This window comes from Drosophila erecta, unplaced genomic scaffold (genome assembly GCF_003286155.1).
Source record: "Drosophila erecta strain 14021-0224.00,06,07 unplaced genomic scaffold, DereRS2 tig00000000-arrow-pilon, whole genome shotgun sequence".
Taxonomy (NCBI): domain Eukaryota; kingdom Metazoa; phylum Arthropoda; class Insecta; order Diptera; family Drosophilidae; genus Drosophila; species Drosophila erecta.
In genome coordinates, this window is record NW_020825194.1 from 17,679,621 (window position 1) to 17,697,643 (window position 18,023).

At 49.8% G+C, this 18,023-nt stretch overlaps 5 protein-coding genes across 5 annotated transcripts; 1 reads left to right on the forward strand and 4 right to left on the reverse strand.

The window, feature by feature from the left end:
* Positions 1–3,791: 3,791 nt before the first annotated feature.
* Positions 3,792–4,559, reverse strand: LOC6553127 (ELAV-like protein 1). Its single transcript, XM_001980036.3, has one exon. It carries the CDS (start codon positions 4,557–4,559, stop codon positions 3,792–3,794), a length of 768 nt encoding a protein of 255 aa, XP_001980072.1.
* Positions 4,560–6,210: 1,651 nt separating this feature from the next.
* On the reverse strand, positions 6,211–13,490 carry LOC6553126 (activating signal cointegrator 1 complex subunit 3). Its single transcript, XM_001980035.3, has 6 exons — positions 13,259–13,490; positions 11,507–13,188; positions 10,478–11,453; positions 10,001–10,409; positions 7,056–9,944; positions 6,211–6,995 (listed from the first exon to the last, which is right to left on the reverse strand). The coding sequence occupies exons 1-6, from the start codon at positions 13,387–13,389 to the stop codon at positions 6,531–6,533; spliced, it is 6,552 nt and encodes a 2,183-aa protein (XP_001980071.1). The 5' UTR covers positions 13,390–13,490; the 3' UTR covers positions 6,211–6,530.
* A 591-nt stretch (positions 13,491–14,081) lies between these two features.
* LOC6553125 (trissin) lies at positions 14,082–14,805 on the forward strand. Its single transcript, XM_015154681.2, has 3 exons — positions 14,082–14,232; positions 14,295–14,385; positions 14,444–14,805. The coding sequence occupies exons 1-3, from the start codon at positions 14,181–14,183 to the stop codon at positions 14,622–14,624; spliced, it is 324 nt and encodes a 107-aa protein (XP_015010167.2). The 5' UTR covers positions 14,082–14,180; the 3' UTR covers positions 14,625–14,805.
* Positions 14,806–14,958: 153 nt separating this feature from the next.
* Positions 14,959–16,396, reverse strand: LOC6553124 (opsin Rh6). The gene is made up of 3 exons (XM_001980033.3): positions 15,531–16,396; positions 15,190–15,470; positions 14,959–15,114 (listed from the first exon to the last, which is right to left on the reverse strand). The coding sequence occupies exons 1-3, from the start codon at positions 16,236–16,238 to the stop codon at positions 14,994–14,996; spliced, it is 1,110 nt and encodes a 369-aa protein (XP_001980069.1). The 5' UTR covers positions 16,239–16,396; the 3' UTR covers positions 14,959–14,993.
* On the reverse strand, positions 16,312–17,707 carry LOC6553160 (B9 domain-containing protein 1). The gene is made up of 2 exons (XM_001980032.3): positions 17,158–17,707; positions 16,312–17,018 (listed from the first exon to the last, which is right to left on the reverse strand). The coding sequence occupies exons 1-2, from the start codon at positions 17,543–17,545 to the stop codon at positions 16,681–16,683; spliced, it is 726 nt and encodes a 241-aa protein (XP_001980068.1). The 5' UTR covers positions 17,546–17,707; the 3' UTR covers positions 16,312–16,680.
* Between the last annotated feature and the right edge of the window lie 316 nt (positions 17,708–18,023).

The following is an 18,023-nucleotide window of genomic DNA, read 5'->3' on the forward strand; positions in this document are numbered from 1 at the left end:
GGTGATTCCAGTGATAATTAGTGCCAGAGATAATGTCAAAAGTCAGATCGAGTTTAGTTCAATCAGCTCAGATGGAAATTTCTTAAGCACTTAAGTAGAAACCCAAAGCTTAAGTCTCACAACTGAGTCTGGACCAACTGACGCATAAACCTGTGAACGCACTTATTGTTAACGTAAGGGCAATCCCAGCCAACTTTTAACCCTACCCAATGAAGACCCCCAAAGCCGCCTGGAAAGCGGCTTTCCCCGCATTATCTCCTGGTAGGTGGGGAATGGGGCCTGGTTTTATCGCAAATTTTCGAGTATTAACGCATCGTGGGGAAACTTCCGCTTGTTTGCCGAGCGGCTTAGAAGACTCACGAGCTCACGCACTGCCAACCCCCCAATCACTCCCCCACATCCGGCAAGACAAATTGCAGATTGGTAGACTCGGCTCCAAGGACCATCTCACCGTCTCTAACTGGGATTCGCCTTCGGGTGCGTGGAACAAAGAAAATCCATATTTTATTTTGATTATTTTCCGGCGCCACGGCAGGTGTCGATTTCGTGTGATTTTTCTTTGGGGCGAAATTAAATTTAGCCTGGGATTTTCCCTGCCCCCTGCCCCCTGCAACAGCCCCCTGCCGCACACTCAAATCAGCGTCAATCAATTTTGGTCGCTTTCGTCAGACAAAAACAAGCCTCCGCCGCCCAAGGAAGCCCAGGAAAACCACCGCGTCTCCTTTGTAATGGGAAAAATTATTGAATTTGTCAACGACTGCCACAGGCGCTGGGTCCAAAAAAAAATTAGAACGAAGGACGAAGGACGCCGGACGGAGGACGCCGGACGGAGGACGAGGACGAGGACTTTAAGCTTCCCCAGCCGGAATCAGCATTAAAGAGCTGCGAGATTTATGCGACTGTTGTAGGTGTCAGGCAAACAGAATTATGTTGGGAAACGATTTTCCACCTTTGCCGTCATACATCATCGGGGGGCGCAGCCCCGCCTCACAAGGCCTGGCAAAACAACCCTCCAACGTTAACAAATTTCTTTGCGACGTTTTTAAATTTCGGTTTTCTCGTACTTGTATTTTCATTCTGATAGAAGGGAGCGGCTAATGTAAATCGCATGTGCTGTGTGTATGACCTACGCCTTATTTAGTGAAGCGCCCCGCACACCAGTGCCAAGTGATTTGTTGACAAAGAAATTTTTTAATAATTCACCGAGTCTGGGACGGTCGGTCGGAAATCTCATTCAGCATAAGTGATGATGTAATTTTCGCCAAAAATTGAAAAAAATCCCCACGCAAGCAGAAGCCTGGGAGCGTTGAGGTGGGGAATCGAGGTTGGCGTGGAGCTACTACGGTAACCCCTCACGTAAAATATGTTGCAACAATATGTTGAGTTAGAGTCGAGTGTGTGCCGCTGACGATGATGAATGGGGCACGCATGCGTTGCACTGATTCCACTGATTCCACTGCTGGGACTGACGGACTGACGGACTGACGACTGACGACTGCCTGACAATCCCGTCACGGATCCCAGCGAATTATATGACCCTTCAGAGGTCCACGCTACTTTATCATTTCGGGAAGGGAGCTGGAGCGCGAGTTCATAATGCACCAGGTGCCACGATCGCCCAGTTTACATAGATTGCTTACTCCATGACTATATGGGGGCAGCTTAACATGCAATATTCCAGGTTCACTTACCAGCACTCAATAGATTACGCATTGCAGGCGAGTGAACCCCGTAATGGCCATCCATTACCGGACCTGCAACGGTCAAACTCCACCCCAGGCCGAAGAAACTCCCTCGGAATTACGCTGATGGCTCAATGTGCTCCTTGGGGAGGCGGAAGTCCTTCCCCACGCAAATGATATTCGGAAGCTGGACAACTTTTAATGCCTGCTGTCGATGGTCATGTGCATAGCTCATTAGTTTTTGCCTAATTTGAAAGGCAGCCGTTCGGTGCGGTTCGATTTCGCCTGCTGCCTATGCTGGCCTAATGGAATTCAATCAATTTCCATTTACTTCGATAGCGAAAGTCGCACCACCAAAGGACCCAACGAGGGCCAGGAAAGTGGGGTCCAGAGGCGGGAACTGAAAAATTTCTTAATTATCCTGACGTGACGCTTGTGGGCGGCTTGGTTGACAAGCTTTTTAGCCTCCGCCGCTTTTCCTTCCCCTGCCAATTTGCGGGCAGTCTGTTTTCCTAATGCTCGCGGACAAAGCAAGACAAATGAGTCGGAGTCACTGCGGGAAAATTCTGGAATAAAATAAAAATAAAATTCTGCAGCAGAAGTCTGCCAAATTAAAGCTTCATCCTATGACTGCCGAAAGTAAATTTAACTTCTGTTGAACGCAATATGCCACAAATGTCAATAAAACAATACACGAAGCTAAAAGGAAAATGCCCAAAACACTCGTAGCCAGAACGCCGAGTGAAGAAAAGAATGAAAATGATGAAAAGCGTATAATCTGCTTATCAAGAGGCTGCAGCCCTTCTTTTCTTGTACGACTCCTCATTTTTTCCGGACGCAACTGTTCCAAGAAAGACGAAATGAAAACTGTAAGCAAAAGGGATGTGAAAATTTGATTTGCATTTCCCACACAAGATGAAGCTGAAACCCAATTGTTCTCATTTTCGGGTTTCATTATGATTTGTTTTTTAGCTAACGTACATGCTAACTTCATACAACACTGATTTTTTTAACTTTGCCTCCTGACGTTTGGCAAACTACTGCTTTTTCATGAAATTTCAATAATTATGCACAATTTCTAGTTGTGACCCTTCACCTGCCTCTTTGAATTAAACATAGGAAGTTCAGAAGCAAGTTAATTTAACAGGGCAACAAAAATTGCAAGTCCTAACAATCTGTTTAATACTGTGAAATTATTGGTAAAAACCCAGCGATATGTTTAGTGCCCGACCATTCCCCCTGATTATATTCCTCAACCCAACCTTATGTAACTCCGTTTAAGCCCCGACCTTCAAAAGTGGATGCCACAGTGGAACAGGAGGCTCCTTGTAAAGCAGAGGAGAGTGAGCAAAATCTTTGAGTTAAATCTGAACTGGGACCAGAGGCTGAAACAAGAGCAGTCGAAGGGGAAACAGGCCGAGGAACCGGAGGAGATGCCGATTCCGATTCCGATTCCCAGTTGCAGGGGCAACTTTGCGCCTCAATTATAATGAGAAAAGCAAACGAATTGGAAATAATTTTCAATTCACTTGTTTCCCACCTACTTTCGTAAGCCGTTTCGGTTCATTCGGCTTGCGATCTTCAAATATTTATGCGCCCTTTGTTTTCATTATTTATTTGACTCGCGAATCCTTTGCATGCACCCCGCAATCGAAATCAAAAACCGAAACGGAATCGGAATCGGAATCGGATGCTCCGCACCTTTTTTGGCCAACTGGAGGCCCTGGGCAAATTGAGGGTACCAGGCGACTGATAAAGCTGTTAATGTTTTTTAGGAGCCGAGGAGCCGAGGATCCGACGATCCGACGTCCGTAGGAGTGGCTTGTTTGCGAACGATAAGCCAAGCTCCTGCGGCAATATAATGAATTATTTATGTAAGGCCAAAAACAGAGGGCAGCCAAATGCATAACTACATGAATGCGTTAAGACCGAAATTAATTGGACCGGACTACCTAAAGGAAGGTGGGTATAAGCTCAAATGGCATCTCCCTTTCCCAAAGGCTTTATAATAATATGATCTCGTTATATATTACTCGTTCTCAATTCAATTAAAAAATAAAACTAAACTAGTTCTGACAAAAGATAGGCACTGCAAAATACGCGCAATAGTTAGTCGGAGTCGCGAGAACGCTTGGACTCAGGGTGATCGTCCCGCTCCTGGCGGCGCTTGGAGGTTGATGGGAAAGCTTTGCCCCGGAGCTTAAAGTGGAGGCCATTGTGGGTAGGACCCGTTCCTCGAGCTGGCGAGTCCTTGGGCGGGCGATCCACAAACTTGACCGCCAGGGGCCGGAAGGCGCCCTCGATCATGTGCCGATCCATGCCGTACTTGGCCATCTCGGCGTCCCGCCAGTGCTTGAAGTGCACGAAGGCCACTCCGCGGGAAGTTCGGTTGAACTTGTGGCGCAGCAAGTTCACATCCAAGACGATGCCGTAGACGGCGAAGAGCTCTCGCACCTTCCTCTCGTCCAGGTGCGTCGGCAGGTTGGCCACGTATAGGTTGGAGTTCCTGCTCTGGTCCTCGGAAGGTCGGGCGAAGGCCACCTTCAGCCGCTTGCCGCGAGTCTCGTAGCCATCCATGCTGCTCTGGGCAGCAGCCGCCTGGCGGGCTGACACGTAGTCCACGAATCCGTAGCAGCAGCTAATGCCAGTCAAGCGGTGGCGAATGATTTTGGCCTTGCGGATCTCCCCGAACTTGGAGAAGAGACGGCGCACCTCCGACTCCGTCATGTCCTGCGGCAGGTAGTTGAGAATCAGGTTCGTCTGATCCTGACTATAAGGAAAACTGATGGGAGGCGGCACTGGGCTTCCGGTCTGGAATGTCTCGGAGCCGACGTATCCCCAGCTCAGCGTCTGGTTGGTGGATCCCTGGGTGGACATTGTCTCTACGCTATAGATGCGACTCTTCAGTAGGAACAAAGGCGTAAGTGACTGAGGTCAGTCCAATGCTTTCCACGGAATGGGATCCAATTCAGAAAAGTTACTATAGAAAATTGGCAAATTACAATATTGGGATGTGACTTAAAATTCGGGGTACTTTGCAGCACTTTCCAAATGCTAAAATTTGTGCAGGTACTGAAACTTAGCTTTCAAGTTTTTCAGAGTGTGGTTGAGGATTAGTTTTAGTTCAGATTAGAAACAGGTTAGCTTTGGCCAACAATCAGAAAATAAACTATAATTCTACTTTTGACAACTCACGTTGTGTTGCAAAACGAAGTTGTCGAAAGAACCAGTGCTGTGCAAAGTTATAAAATCTTTCAAACTTGGCGGCTTGGAACTTTAGATTCGTTTTAAACAAATTCAATACAATTTCTAGCTTCATCTGCATTAAAAAAGCCCTACTTAACACCTAAATCCGAATGCAAATTAAATAAATTCCACTTTGCGAAATCGCTGATTTGGCTGAAAAGTTGGCGTGCCAAGACAAAATGAAACCCTTTATGTGCACAAGGTGCAAAAGTTTCTGAAAAGTTTTCCAGCTGTTTATTTATTTGTTTTCTGATTATGGAATTTCGACATTGCCGATTCCAAGGTGGGATGGGAGCACTGCACAGAGGAATGTAAAAAGTGTGCAGGTGGAAATTAAATTGGATATTGTGGATATTTGGGGAACCAACATGGCACTCGAGCCCATCGATTGGATCATTGAATGTTCCTTTGTTTATTGCCAAAGCGAACTTGTTCATTATTTCTTTTTGTTTTACTTAGCCTCATATTAATTAATTTCCATTTCCGTTTCGTTTATCTTGGCTACGCCGATTTTTACCTTCATGCTGACTAGACAATTAATCAAGTTTAATTACTCGACTGCTGTGGGAGGAGGCCAGCTCCTTATCCTAGTCGGGGACTCCCCGGGGACCAGCGGATCCGCATTCGCCCGATGTGGTGGCCATCTGCATTAATCACTTGAATATGCTTTCATTTCTCAGCCCCATGTGTGGGGCAGGAGGGCAGGAACGTTGGAGTGTAGGAGCCTCCAGAAATGGGCAGGACTCAGATAAAACCCGCCATTAAAAGACGCCTCACGTAAACAATACATTCGGATGAGGTGGGTCGTTTACATATTTTCGCAGCGAATAATGTTCGCAGCTGGTATATTGGAACAGTTTAAAACGCCTTGCTCGGACTTGGGAACTAATGATTCAAGTACATATTTAGCCTCACCGGGCTTAAACTGTTTAACCTCTTCATGTTGTCGACTCTTTTCGTTCCTAACTTTCTTGGCTTACTTTCTCGCGTTACTCTCCTTATTTTCATAGCTTAACTCCCAAATTCAAAGTTAATAAATCAATTAAGAGTTATTTATTAAAAGCTATTTTAATCCTGTCGCTTGGTACTATTTCTTTTTAACATGCATTTTGATTCACTTCTTTGAAAGGCAAGTGAACGTCAGGTGTCGCCACTGTGCCTTGTAGAGTAAATGTAGTTAACATGTCAATAGGTATGCCAATGTATGTATTGAGAAATTAAAAATGATCATGTCGAAGATTCGAGTCCATTTTGTGGTGGAATTTAAAAACCTTTCTGCGCTTTCAGTACAAAGTTTATTCACTTTACTCAATAAAAATAGTTACTTCATAAATTCATAGAAAAGGATTCATGTAGGTAGGTTCTACATGGTCGGTTAACAATGGAGCTTCGTCGCGAAGCAAGTTACTAATGATAAAAATGTTATACATGTTTTGGGGAATCACACAATAAATACGCAAGTTCAGTTTTACTACAAGCTCTAGGTGATAACAGTGATTGTGGAAAACGTTCATAGGCCATATGAACTCCATTAACTAAAAGGTAAGCCTCAACTCTACAGAATGCTACGGTATACGTTAGATTTAATCTCCTAAGAGGACTTTAGACGTCTTTTGCATCGATGATCTCGAAGCGCAGGTCGTACTGCTGGTCAAAGCCCATGAGGCAGTCGGACATGAAATAAAGCGTGAGCTGTAGACGTCCAAGTCGGGGAGTTGCCTGGAACGAAATGCGGTTGGAGCAGCGCTGTCCGCGAATGGAAGTCCGCTTCATGGCTAGGAGCTCGTCATTGGCTTGGGAGCCCAGGGTTAGGAACCACGCTTCGTTCTTGGGCTTTGGATACTTGGGGCAGTGCACCGTGTAGCTTTGTCCACCACCTCTTCTCTGTCCACTGACATTAAGGCGCTGTAAGTTTACTACGAGCACGTAGTCCTCATTGGCATGTAGGGGCAACCATTCGCTCCTCGTGTCATCAGAAAGTGAGAGCGGTCGCTTGGCATACTCGTTCTCCATATACCGACCCTCTACGGCTATTTGAAGTGCTATCTCGGGCAAGTCTTGGATTACCTGGAAATGCGTAAAGTGCTGCTTATAAATCGTTCAGAAATTTGGAAATACGAAGCGTACCTTATACATCTGTTCAATCTCGTGCTCCTCGAAGGAATCTCGCAGAGGCTTCGCCAGTACTTCGTACTCTTGTTTGCACAGCTCCTTCAGCACGGGCAGCGTCAAATAGTCGTGCTCATCGTGTGGTATGCTCAAAAAGGCATCGAGATTGTCTGCGTTCACTCCTGGCAACGTTAGGAACTCACTGCCGTCGAACCAGCGGGCTTGAATGACGCTCTGCATTAGTTGCTGCACAACCAGAGTGGTTGACAACCAACCGCGCTCCGCTGTATAGTCCACCATGGCTTGCATCACTCGAGTGGCGTTGTCCAGAGCCGACTTGGTGTCTGTTAGGTAATCCGAATTCGGAAGGGACTGCCGCGTAAAGTGGGCCTGGAGTAGCAGGAACGTCTTGGTGTATGGGGAGTCCCAGGACGATGACGGCGGTCTAAAGCGACTCACTTCAGCCATCTGCTCGTTGTACTTGTCCTCGTTGTGCCGGACAGGTTGCTGATCAAATTCGTATGAATCGGCGATGGCGAGAAGAACTTCCTTGGTGCTCATGCCCGGCTGCAGATCCTCCAGAAAATGCTTCATTGTGCGGTACGACAGGTAGTAATAGGAACTGATTCGCCCCAAGAAGGTTGGCACCAGACATCCGTCCCGCTCCACCAGACAGGCAGCAGCAGAAAGTTCATAGACCACGCGCTCGACCAGGTTGGACATAAAGGCATTAACATTCTCGGGTTCTACGCCCTGTAGCTGGTAGTACGACGGGTTTCGGAGTAGTCGCCTGAAGAAGTAAGTCCACGTAAGATAGTCCAGAGCGGCCTGCTTTGACTGAACAGTTCCGGCAACGATTTCCGCGTTTATGTGCTCCGGTAGTACTCCCAGCAGACTGGACTCTACGGGGAATGGATCGTACAAGAACTTCTTGTAGAAATTCTTCTTTTCGTCGTGGACCAGAACGACGGCCACACCTTCATTGTCGAACTGCGGCCGCCCGGCTCGTCCCATCATCTGCAGCACATCAGTAATGGGCATGTCCACGTACTTCTTCACCTTCCCGTCAAAGTATTCGGTACCCTTGATCACCACCAGATGAGCTGGCAGGTTAACTCCCCATGCCAGTGTGGCTGTGGCCACCAGGACCTGGATCTTCCTATTCAGGAACAGCTCCTCAACACACTTGCGATCCTGTTCCTGCAAGCCGGCGTGATGTAGACCAATGCCAAAAGCTAGGCAGAATTTAAGGTTCTGGTCTCGAATATTCTGCAGAATCAGCTCCATTTCGTTCTCGGCGATGTGCAGGAACTGCTTGGGATTGGAGTCGCCGGCCACGAAGGTAATCAGGTCCAGAGCAGTGAGACGCGTCTGCCGGCGCGAGGAGACAAAGACGATGGTTGGCTCGCACGGGGAGTAGGTGCGAATAGCCTGGAACGTGGGCCGGTTCATTGTTGCCATGCGAGGACAGTAGTGCTTTCCTGGGAAGCCGTTGATGTGCACCTGGAGAGGCACTGGACGCACCGAGGGCTTGAAGTTGTACAGTCCCATCGTTTTGATTCCCAGCCAGTTGGCCAGATCTTGAGCGTTGGCCAATGCGGTGGACAATCCCACAATTCGAATCGCTCGACCGGTATGGGAACTGATAAAGTTTGTACGCGATACAATCACCTCGATGACCGGTCCGCGGTCCTCTCCCAGCAGGTGGATCTCATCGATGACGATCAGGGACACATGCTGCACGTACTCGCGGGTCTGCCAAGAGCGACTGATGCCGTCCCACTTCTCCGGGGTGGTAACTATAAGTTGTGACTCGCGGATGGCCTGGATGTCGGGAGTGACGTCGCCAGTTAACTCAACAACCTTGAGACCCAGAGAGGAGCGCTGGAAGCGCTGCTCCCAATCGCCTATGCGCTCCTTTACCAACGCTTTGAGTGGAGCAATATACACCACTTTGCACTTGGGATTCTGGTTAAGTGCCCTGAAGATGGCTATCTCCGCCACGATGGTCTTACCACTGCCAGTGGGAGCGCCTAAGAGCACATTGTGGTCGGTGTGGTATAGGCAGTGAAAGATCTGCGTTTGGATTGGATTAAAGTGCGTGAACTTGTACAGCGATTCGTAAAGAACGTTCTTGAGGCAGTTGACAGGGAGTGGGCGGAGGGGCAGAAGCTCCGTTAGCGGCGGGTGGTGTTCCGGCAGCACCAGATGTTGAAATGATAATGGAATACATGTAGTACTTCCAAGCCAGCTATCGCTGCTTACTCTAATGTAGTATTGTGGTGGCAGTGGCTCCTTCAGGGGAATGGTCATCACCAGCTGCTGCGACTGGCCACTCATCACCAACTTCCGGGTGACCTGAAACAGCTCCGAGTGGTAAATGTAGTTTGACTCTGGATCTTCAATCCACAGCCAGAAGCTTTGGCTCGTTTTTCCATGAACTCGGTCGTTCCATGTGAAGCTGGGCCAAATGTCCACCTTGATACGCAGCACCGTTCGGGTAATAGGCTGCAGACTGGCTTCCACCTCCAACAAGGGTAGTTCCTGCGCCGACCGGATAACCAGATCTGCATAGGTATTACTGCGTAGCCACTCTTTTAGCTCCCGCTGCTCCATATCCCTCAGCCGATAGACACTCAGACCGCGTCGTTCAAGTTTGTCGATGGTCTCAGCGTTAATGGCTGGGAACTGTTTGAGGTGGCAGTCAACGTCCCATTGGCGCCGCTCAAACATCTTGCAAAGCTGCAGCATGCATCCCGCCAAGACCGCATTATTTTGCCGCAGTACAATGGAGAACAGCGCTCTGGTTATCCTTCCTATATTCGTGGTTATATATGACATGTCGGAGCTCAGTGAAAAGGACTTCACATACCCATTGGAAAGATATGTCTGGATGAGAATGTTCACCTGGCAAAGAACATACAATTAAGCTTGGGTTCGGCTTGTACAAGTTTAATCATTACCTTGCCGTGTATATTCTCACTTCCTCCGTGTGGCTTTATCTTACAATAGTTGTTTCTCAGTTCGTCCAATTCCTCCATCTCATCATCGCGCACCTTAAGCTGCTGAAACTCCTGCGCCTGGGAAATCATGGCCAAAATCTCAGCCTGGGTCATAAATGGCTTCATCAACTCGTTAAAAGTCTCCACTGTATCGTACTTTATGTAGAAATGAGATGCAGTGCGACCTAAGTCAGTGATGTTCATGTCCATGGTGCGCTGGTTAAACCGCATCATCCGAGCTTTGTCCAGACTCATCGATGCGGTCATGATGAGAGCTCGGCGGCGAGTCTCTAGGGTGGGATCCTTCTGTAGCTCCGAATACTCGATACCGTACACATGCGGATTTATTCTCATTCGCACAAACAAGTACCTTTAATTTACGAAACAAAATAGAAAATAATCAAATAGATCGTACATATAAGTGCAGTATCAACATACGTGTAACTGAGCCACTCGATCGCTTCCTCTACATTGGTAATGGTGCCAAGACCAATTTCCGCATTAAGGTTGTCGGCCAGACAATTCACGAAGTTGGACTCGATGGGGAATTGATTGGTCAGCAACGACAGGTAGTGATTAAGCTTATCATAACTGGTGATGATCGTGCCCACTCCACTCTTGTCGAATTGTGGCCGACCGGCGCGGCCAAAGATTTGCAGCACATCGAGAATGCCCAGGTCGACAAAGCTACCATGCTTGGCGTCGTATATATCTGTTCCTCGGATAATAACAGCGTGAGCCGGCAGATTGACACCCCAGGCCAGAGTGGCCGTGCAGACCAGCACCGAGATGTGGCCTTCGACAAAGTACTTCTCCACCATCTGACGATCGGCGCGTAGCATTCCCGCATGGTGCATGGCCAAGCCGCAAGAGAACAGATCCACCAGCTGCTTGTTTCGGCTCCTCTGTATCGAACGCGTTGCAAGTCCGTGAGCAGCGGAATCCTTGGGAAGGAACAGGGCACTGGTATTGTTTTGCTGGGCCAGTTCGCGGATTACGTTTGCCGTTCGCACAGTGGCGTTCCGGGCATGGACAAAGACCATTATCTGATGACCTTCTTGCACCATCTCAACGCACTTTTGGTAACAGCACTGGTCCATATCAGCAATCTGCTGCAGCGGCTTAACCGACTTAATGCCCACAAAGTTGGTGTCCAGTGGAACAGGTCGGAAGCGGGAGTCGAAATAAAACAGACCCTTCATAGGATTCACACGCAGGAAGTGAGCCACATCGATGTAATTGGGAAGGGTTGCGGATAGACCTACGATGCGGATCATTGATTGCGAGGACTCAACAAGGCGGAGGGTGCGGGCCACCAATGCCTCCACAACAGGACCACGCTCACCGTGCAACAGATGCACTTCATCAATGATGAGTAGCTTTACCAGGCTTATCAAAGCCACGTCGCCGCTGCCTGAAACATCATTTTGTTAACAAGTTGTGCAAGATATAAAATATTATGCTTACCCTTTCGGGTTACCACGTCCCATTTCTCTGGTGTGGTGACTAATATCTGGGTGGCAGCCATTTCAGCCTTAGTTAGCTGCATGTCACCCGTCAGCTCACGTACAACGATCTGTAAGGATTTCAGGCGCTTGGAGAAGTTATCAACCATTTCCGAGGCCAACGCCTTCATTGGGGCAATGTAGACGATCTTGAATTCGTCCCGGTTGATGACTCCCTGTTCCAGGTGGCAACGGATGGTGTGCACAATAGAGAGCATAGCCACGTTGGTCTTTCCGGCTCCCGTGGGCGCGCACACCAGCATATTTTCGTTGCTGTGATAGGCAACCGGATAGACCACGGACTGGATGCGATTCAGCTCCTTGCAGTTGGCAAAGGCCAGTCGGCCCACGTCGTCCAACTCTTCGATTTTAATGCGCTTGTTGCCGACGGACAGTGGGGGTGGCTCACTCGCTGGGATCTTTACCTCCTCCCACTGCTTGTTATCGACACGCTGTGCGTTGTCGGGTAGAGTGATTCTGCTGCCTCCTATGAAGCCTGCGTGCTGTTTGGCCACCAGCTGGCTGTCGAACACATAAGGATAGTGGATGGGCTGGTTGTACAAGGACTGTTTGAACTCCGCTTTAGCCGCCTTTGTGCTGTGCAACAGAGGCTCGCGCTGCGCGGCCTCCAAGAGCTTTCGCTGGTGCTGCATGCGCAGCTGTTGAACGGAAACGGCAACTGCACAATTCGGATCATCCTCGGCCTCTTCGTCCTTAATGCTTCGCATGATGCGCTGCAGTTTTTTCTCCTCCCGCCGTTGCATTTTGCCCAGCTGCTTCTCCTGGGCCGACTGAACCACAACGGCACTAGCCACGGTGGGACGCCGCTCTGCGGCTCCCCCACTGGCCGCCGTCTGGATGCGCTTCTGTTTCACCTCCTTGACGCGGCGGGATCGGGTGGCAAACTGATCTAATTGGCGAGCAATCTTGTCCCGTTCCTGGAGCAGTTTTCCCACCAATTCAAAGTGATCGAATCCTAGAAGTTCCATTAGTTCATTCTGCAACTCCTCGTTGCTGCGCTTGGAACCGAGAATGTCGCCCACGCGATTCATTAGGTGCTCGTCGTCCAGCTTTTCGGAGATTCCCAGCAGAGTCTGCAGTTCCGTACTCAACTTGACGGCTTCCGAGCTCTTGGACCCCACCGGGTCGGCTTTAGTTTTGTACTTCATAGAGAACTTGTTAACGGTGCGGTTTTTGAGAAGCGCATCCGGCGCTAGATCCGTCAGCAGGCTGATGTCCATCCACTCGGCGGGCGTGCACTTGACATGGATATGGGCGCCCCAAAGCGGACCTACTCCGGGCGCCTTGTGCTGCGTCTGTCGCCAGCGCTTGAGCGCGGATCGTTCGTGATCCTCAAGCAGATCGCCGATGGCCTGGACGCAGTCGTGGATTTGCGTCTTTTTGCGATCGAAGGTCTGGCCAAACATGCCGTGCAGCCGCTGGGTGGTGGCCACCAGGAGCACCCGCTGATCCAGCAGCAGCCAGAATAGGAAGAGCGCGGCGTGCTCCACCACCTGTGGCTGTTCCTCGTAGCCCATACACTCCTGCACCAGATTGCGCAGCTTCTGCAGCTGCACCTTTGCGGCGGGCTGCTTTCCGGGCGCCATCTGGGCCAGAAGCCGCGCGATGGTTTGCTCCTCCTTGCTGGAGTGGATCGAAGTTGCAGGGAAACAAAGTTGAGCCGAAATTCACAGGTGGTGAAATCGCTACTTACATTTGGCTGTTCGTCGTCGTGGACGCAGTAGAGGTGGTTTTCGCCTGCCGCAGGACGCTGAAGCGCCGGCTTCGGGCCTCCAGCTCCGTTTTGGTGCGCAGCGATGCACTCAGTCGTGGCGGCTCCCACATATTTAATCGCGTTCTATGACTAGAACTGGTGCAAAATTAATGTTTACGTTTTTTCTTTCCAAATCGCAGAGTGGGCCGGCTTCTTCTTCCACCTAAAATACTGAAACGGACTAACTGAGGTCACACTGGATGGAAGCGGTGTTGCCACACCGTGGAAAATGTCTTGAATGTCGTATATCGTAAGTTGAAATTCAAACAGAGGTCGTTACAAATGTCGCTTTGCCACTAAAATTGATTGCGATGACTAAATTCAAGTAATTAAAGATATAAACCAACTGTTGGGACGGATTTAAGTTGACAACCTCACAACACTCAATGTGCTCAGTATGGTGTGGAAATCCGCAGTCGCCTTTGAAGACTTGCTCACAATTTTAATATGCTTAACTTGCCACTTGCCAGCAAGATTAAGAAGTTTTACAACCTGTGTCCAGCTGCTTTGATTTGCGGCTGCCAAGCGCCCCCCACCCCAATCGACCCCAAAATAACCCCATGAACTTGTTGCGCAAGCTGCAATTGTCTGTGTGCTGTTACTTAATATGCGCTGCGTGTTCACATGCCCACTGGAATCCTCCTCCCGGTTATTCATCTGCCACATGCTTCATTGACCACTTTGAATGCCACTTTGAATGAATCTCAAAGTGGGCAGCTGTCCTGCAACCGACGAGTATATAAAGTCAGGAGCCGGCATCTCGGTCCCTTCATTTGCGCTTTCTCAGGGATACGAAACAGGACACCAGGAGAAGATCATATGTGTGGCACCGCATTTTGAGCCGACTGCCGACTGCCGACCAATGACTAAGACAACGATGCATTGGCTGGCGCACTTCCAGATCATCTTGCTATGTGAGTTCAGACTAAGAGTAATCAATGGTTAGGCTGTGTAACTAAAGGTTTGCGTTGTAAAGGCGTTTGGTTGATGTGCCCCAGTTCGCAGGCCATAAAATGCGACACTTGTGGCAAGGAGTGTGCCAGCGCATGTGGCACAAAGCACTTTCGGTAAGATATGATATGCAAGGGGTGCGTTTCACAAGTGCTGTACATTTTGCTCACCCAGAACCTGCTGCTTTAACTACCTTCGCAAGCGATCTGATCCTGACGCACTGCGTCAGAGCTCGAACAGGAGGCTCATTGACTTCATCCTGCTGCAAGGACGTGCCCTCTTCACCCAGGAGCTGCGAGAACGGCGCCACAATGGCACTTTGATAGACCTCGGCCTGAACACCTACTACCGCTGAAGACTTCCCCAGATTACCCTGATAACGTACTGATAACGAAACTGGCACTGACTTTGATTGACGAACTATGTGATCCAATGGCTAGGCAAATGGTTGAAATGCTTGAAATGTTACTTACCAAATAAAGGCACAAACTTCTTTGGGGCCCTGCGCCCTACAAAGCAGTTGCAGTATGTGATAACTGGGTGATTTTGAATTTGATTTTGTATCAATTGCTGTTATATTTTTACAATATTTTTTTTACATTTTTCATTGCCATCTTTTTTTTGGGGTTTTCCTTGAGGTGCCTTTGCAAAATACAAGTAGTTGAGTCTTTGTAGATCTAGAGCCGTCAGTTCCCTACGTCTGCAGTCGTCGTCCCTGATTCGCCTAAGCCTGAGACTCGCTGATCTCGGCGGTGGCCTGTGTCCTCGAGTCCGAGGTGAGGTCGTCCTTGCCGCAAGCCAGGCATGGCATCTTCTCCCTGAGCACCTGCTTGTACTTCGGGTGGCTGCGGCAGGAGATGAATCGGAATATATGTTGTTAGATACATTAGATACATTAGGTAGAAGAGGGCAGCACCCACCTCAGTCCATACACAATGGGATTGCAGACCGCATTGGCCTTGGCAAACACAGATCCGCAAATGGTGCTCAGCGGACTCAGGTGCATGGACTCGAAGATGCCCGCGTAGTTGATGATGGTGTACGGGGTCCAGGCGAAGAACCACAGCGATATGGTGGTCAGGGCCACCTTGGCCAGCTTGATCTCGATGGCCTTGCTCTTGTCGGCCTCGCTGTTCCGCAAGGAGGCCACGTTCATCTTCTTCGCCTGCTCCCGCATGGCCTTCTCATGGGCAGCTACAGCCTGAGGGACAAGAGTCAGTCCTTAACCGAATCCTTGGATAATTACTAAGCGAAGTCATACCTTCATGATGTGCCAGTAGGAGAAGATGATGGTCAGCAGCGGCGTGAGATAGACCCACAGGGAGTAGACGATGATGTAGGACCTGTTCCACCAGTCCTTGGCGAAGTAATCAGTGCCGCAGGCGGTCATGTTGCCCTCGGGCACATAGCGATTCCAGCCGAAGAGCGGCATCAGAGCCCAGGCTCCGCAGATGGTCCACACGACCATGAGCCGGAGCACCGCCGCCGTGGCCGTCAGTGGTTTCCTGGCCATGCCCTTCACGATCACGCAGTACCGATCGTAGGCAATCAGCGTCATCGACCAGATGGAAACGCATCCGAAGAGCGAGCCAAACATGCCGTACAGCTCGCAGAGGAAGGGACCCATTATCCAGGTGCCATAGAATCCATTCAGCACCACCGGCGGGAACATGGTGAACATCATCATGAAGTCGGAGAAGGCCAGGTTCACCACAAACATGTTGGACGGCGTGCGCAGTCCCTTCGACGAGGTGAAGATGTACATCACAATGAAGTTGCCCGCCAGCGACATGGTGCCCAGAATGGCAATCACGAAGCCAATGATGCCGAACCACATGGGCTCCAGCGGTGGCCACTGGTACCAGTACGGGTCCACCATGTGCATGATCTCGGCGGGCACACTCTCCGCCAGGCTGAGATTGCGCCCATCGCGCATATAGGCGAAGCTCGGGGGATTCAGGCTGGCCATTCTGGGCGCTGGTACTGGTACTGGTGGTGCTTCGGTGGTGGCTTCGTCTGAACTTGGATGGCTGACTACTCTGCTGCGCCGACTACTCGCTGTCCATAGCAGGACGACTGACTCTCGGGACGCGAACTCGGCGGCAATGCCTGGGGCGGAACCATGGCCGGGTCTTTATATGGCCACTTGTGTTCGACGCGTCTTAGACTAATTGCCCTAATCCAATTAGCCGGCACTTGGCCAATCCAAAGCTAACCGTTCGAATTGGGCTTTCGATTGCCGCAGGTCTGCTGCGTCGGATTAGCAGCAGTCGCGTCATTTCGAAGCCGTCTTAGCTGCCACAACCAACAAGGCCAAGTTTGAGGTACCACCCACCCGGCAATTAGATTAAGACAAACGCTTTCCTGCTTCGCCCAGTTCACGTTTTACTGACACACTCTGGACTCTCCTCTCAGGAATGCCAATGGTAGCCCAGCTTGCGGGCTCCCCTCATCACGGAGGACAGCTGGAACTGCAGGCTGCCGTAGGACTCCATGGAGAGCCCCTTGCACTTCAGGTTGTCCAGCAGCACCTTGGGGTCCTTCAGCTCCGGCTCCCGGCGCAACAGCCAACTGGTGATGTCTGCCATCATGCTGGGGCACTTGGGCATCAGGATGGGGGCCTGCAGCTGCTCCGTCTGATCTGCTGGACGACGGCTGCCAAAAACGGGCAGGTGGATGTGGGCGTAGCCGAGTAGTGTTTCCCTTCCCAGGCCACTGCGACCGAACACGCTCACCAGGATCTGGGGCCCTGAAAACCAAAGGAAATGAAGGATATGCTAAAAAATTGTAACTCATTACCAAGCAGACTTAGTAAAAGTTCCCAGGTCTCTTTGCAGTGCTTGTATCTGAATCAATAATAGCTTCTAAATGATCAAAGTCGAACTTACAGCCATAGGGACTGGTGCTCTTGTAGGTCACCTCGATGGGCATGTTGAACACAATAGGCTCGTTGAAGTGGCCCCTTCTGTTGGTGGCCAGTTGGGTGAGTCCGTGCTGGGGTCCGGAGGACAGCTGCCAGTCGGGACCAGCGACCATTTCGTAGCGCAGGAAGACGAACTCCTTGTCGGGACCCAAAGGAAAGGTGGCCGACACTATTTGGCCCACGATGCTCAAACTGAAGTAGCTGGCAGTGGCTTTCGCGTCCATCGCATTCGGAACACTTTCTTTGGCACTCCGGAACTTCTTTTTGGCCTTTTTGGCCCTTTGTTTATGTTTTTCATGCGGCGGAGTGGTGTCCTCGTTGCCTGGGAGACTGACGCCCTCGCTGGCGCTCATGGTGGTGGTTACCGATTCTCGACGGGGTGTGTTTCCAACCTGGTTGAGTGCCAACTACTTTCCGCCTGACAACTGACATGGGCACAGACTTAGTGTTGAAAACGGTCTGAAAATATGACAGCTTGGCCCAAAAAGGGGTATTTTTATACCCGTTACTCGTAGAGTAGAAGGGTATACTAGATTCGTTGAAGAGTATGTAACAGACAAAAGGAAGCCTTTCCGACCGTATAAAGTATATATATTCTTGATCAGGATTAAGAGACCGAGTCGAACTGGCCATCTCCGTCTGTCCGTCCGACTGTCCGTATGAACGCCTCGATCTCAGGAACTACAAAAGCTAGAATGTTGAGATTAAGCCCACGCCCACAAAACTTTTAAAAAATGTTTAAGTTTCTTTTCATTTTATTATTTTTTCCACAATTTCTACCGATATTCCAGCTGATTCTAGCTGAGTAACGGGTATCTGTCGGGTAACTCG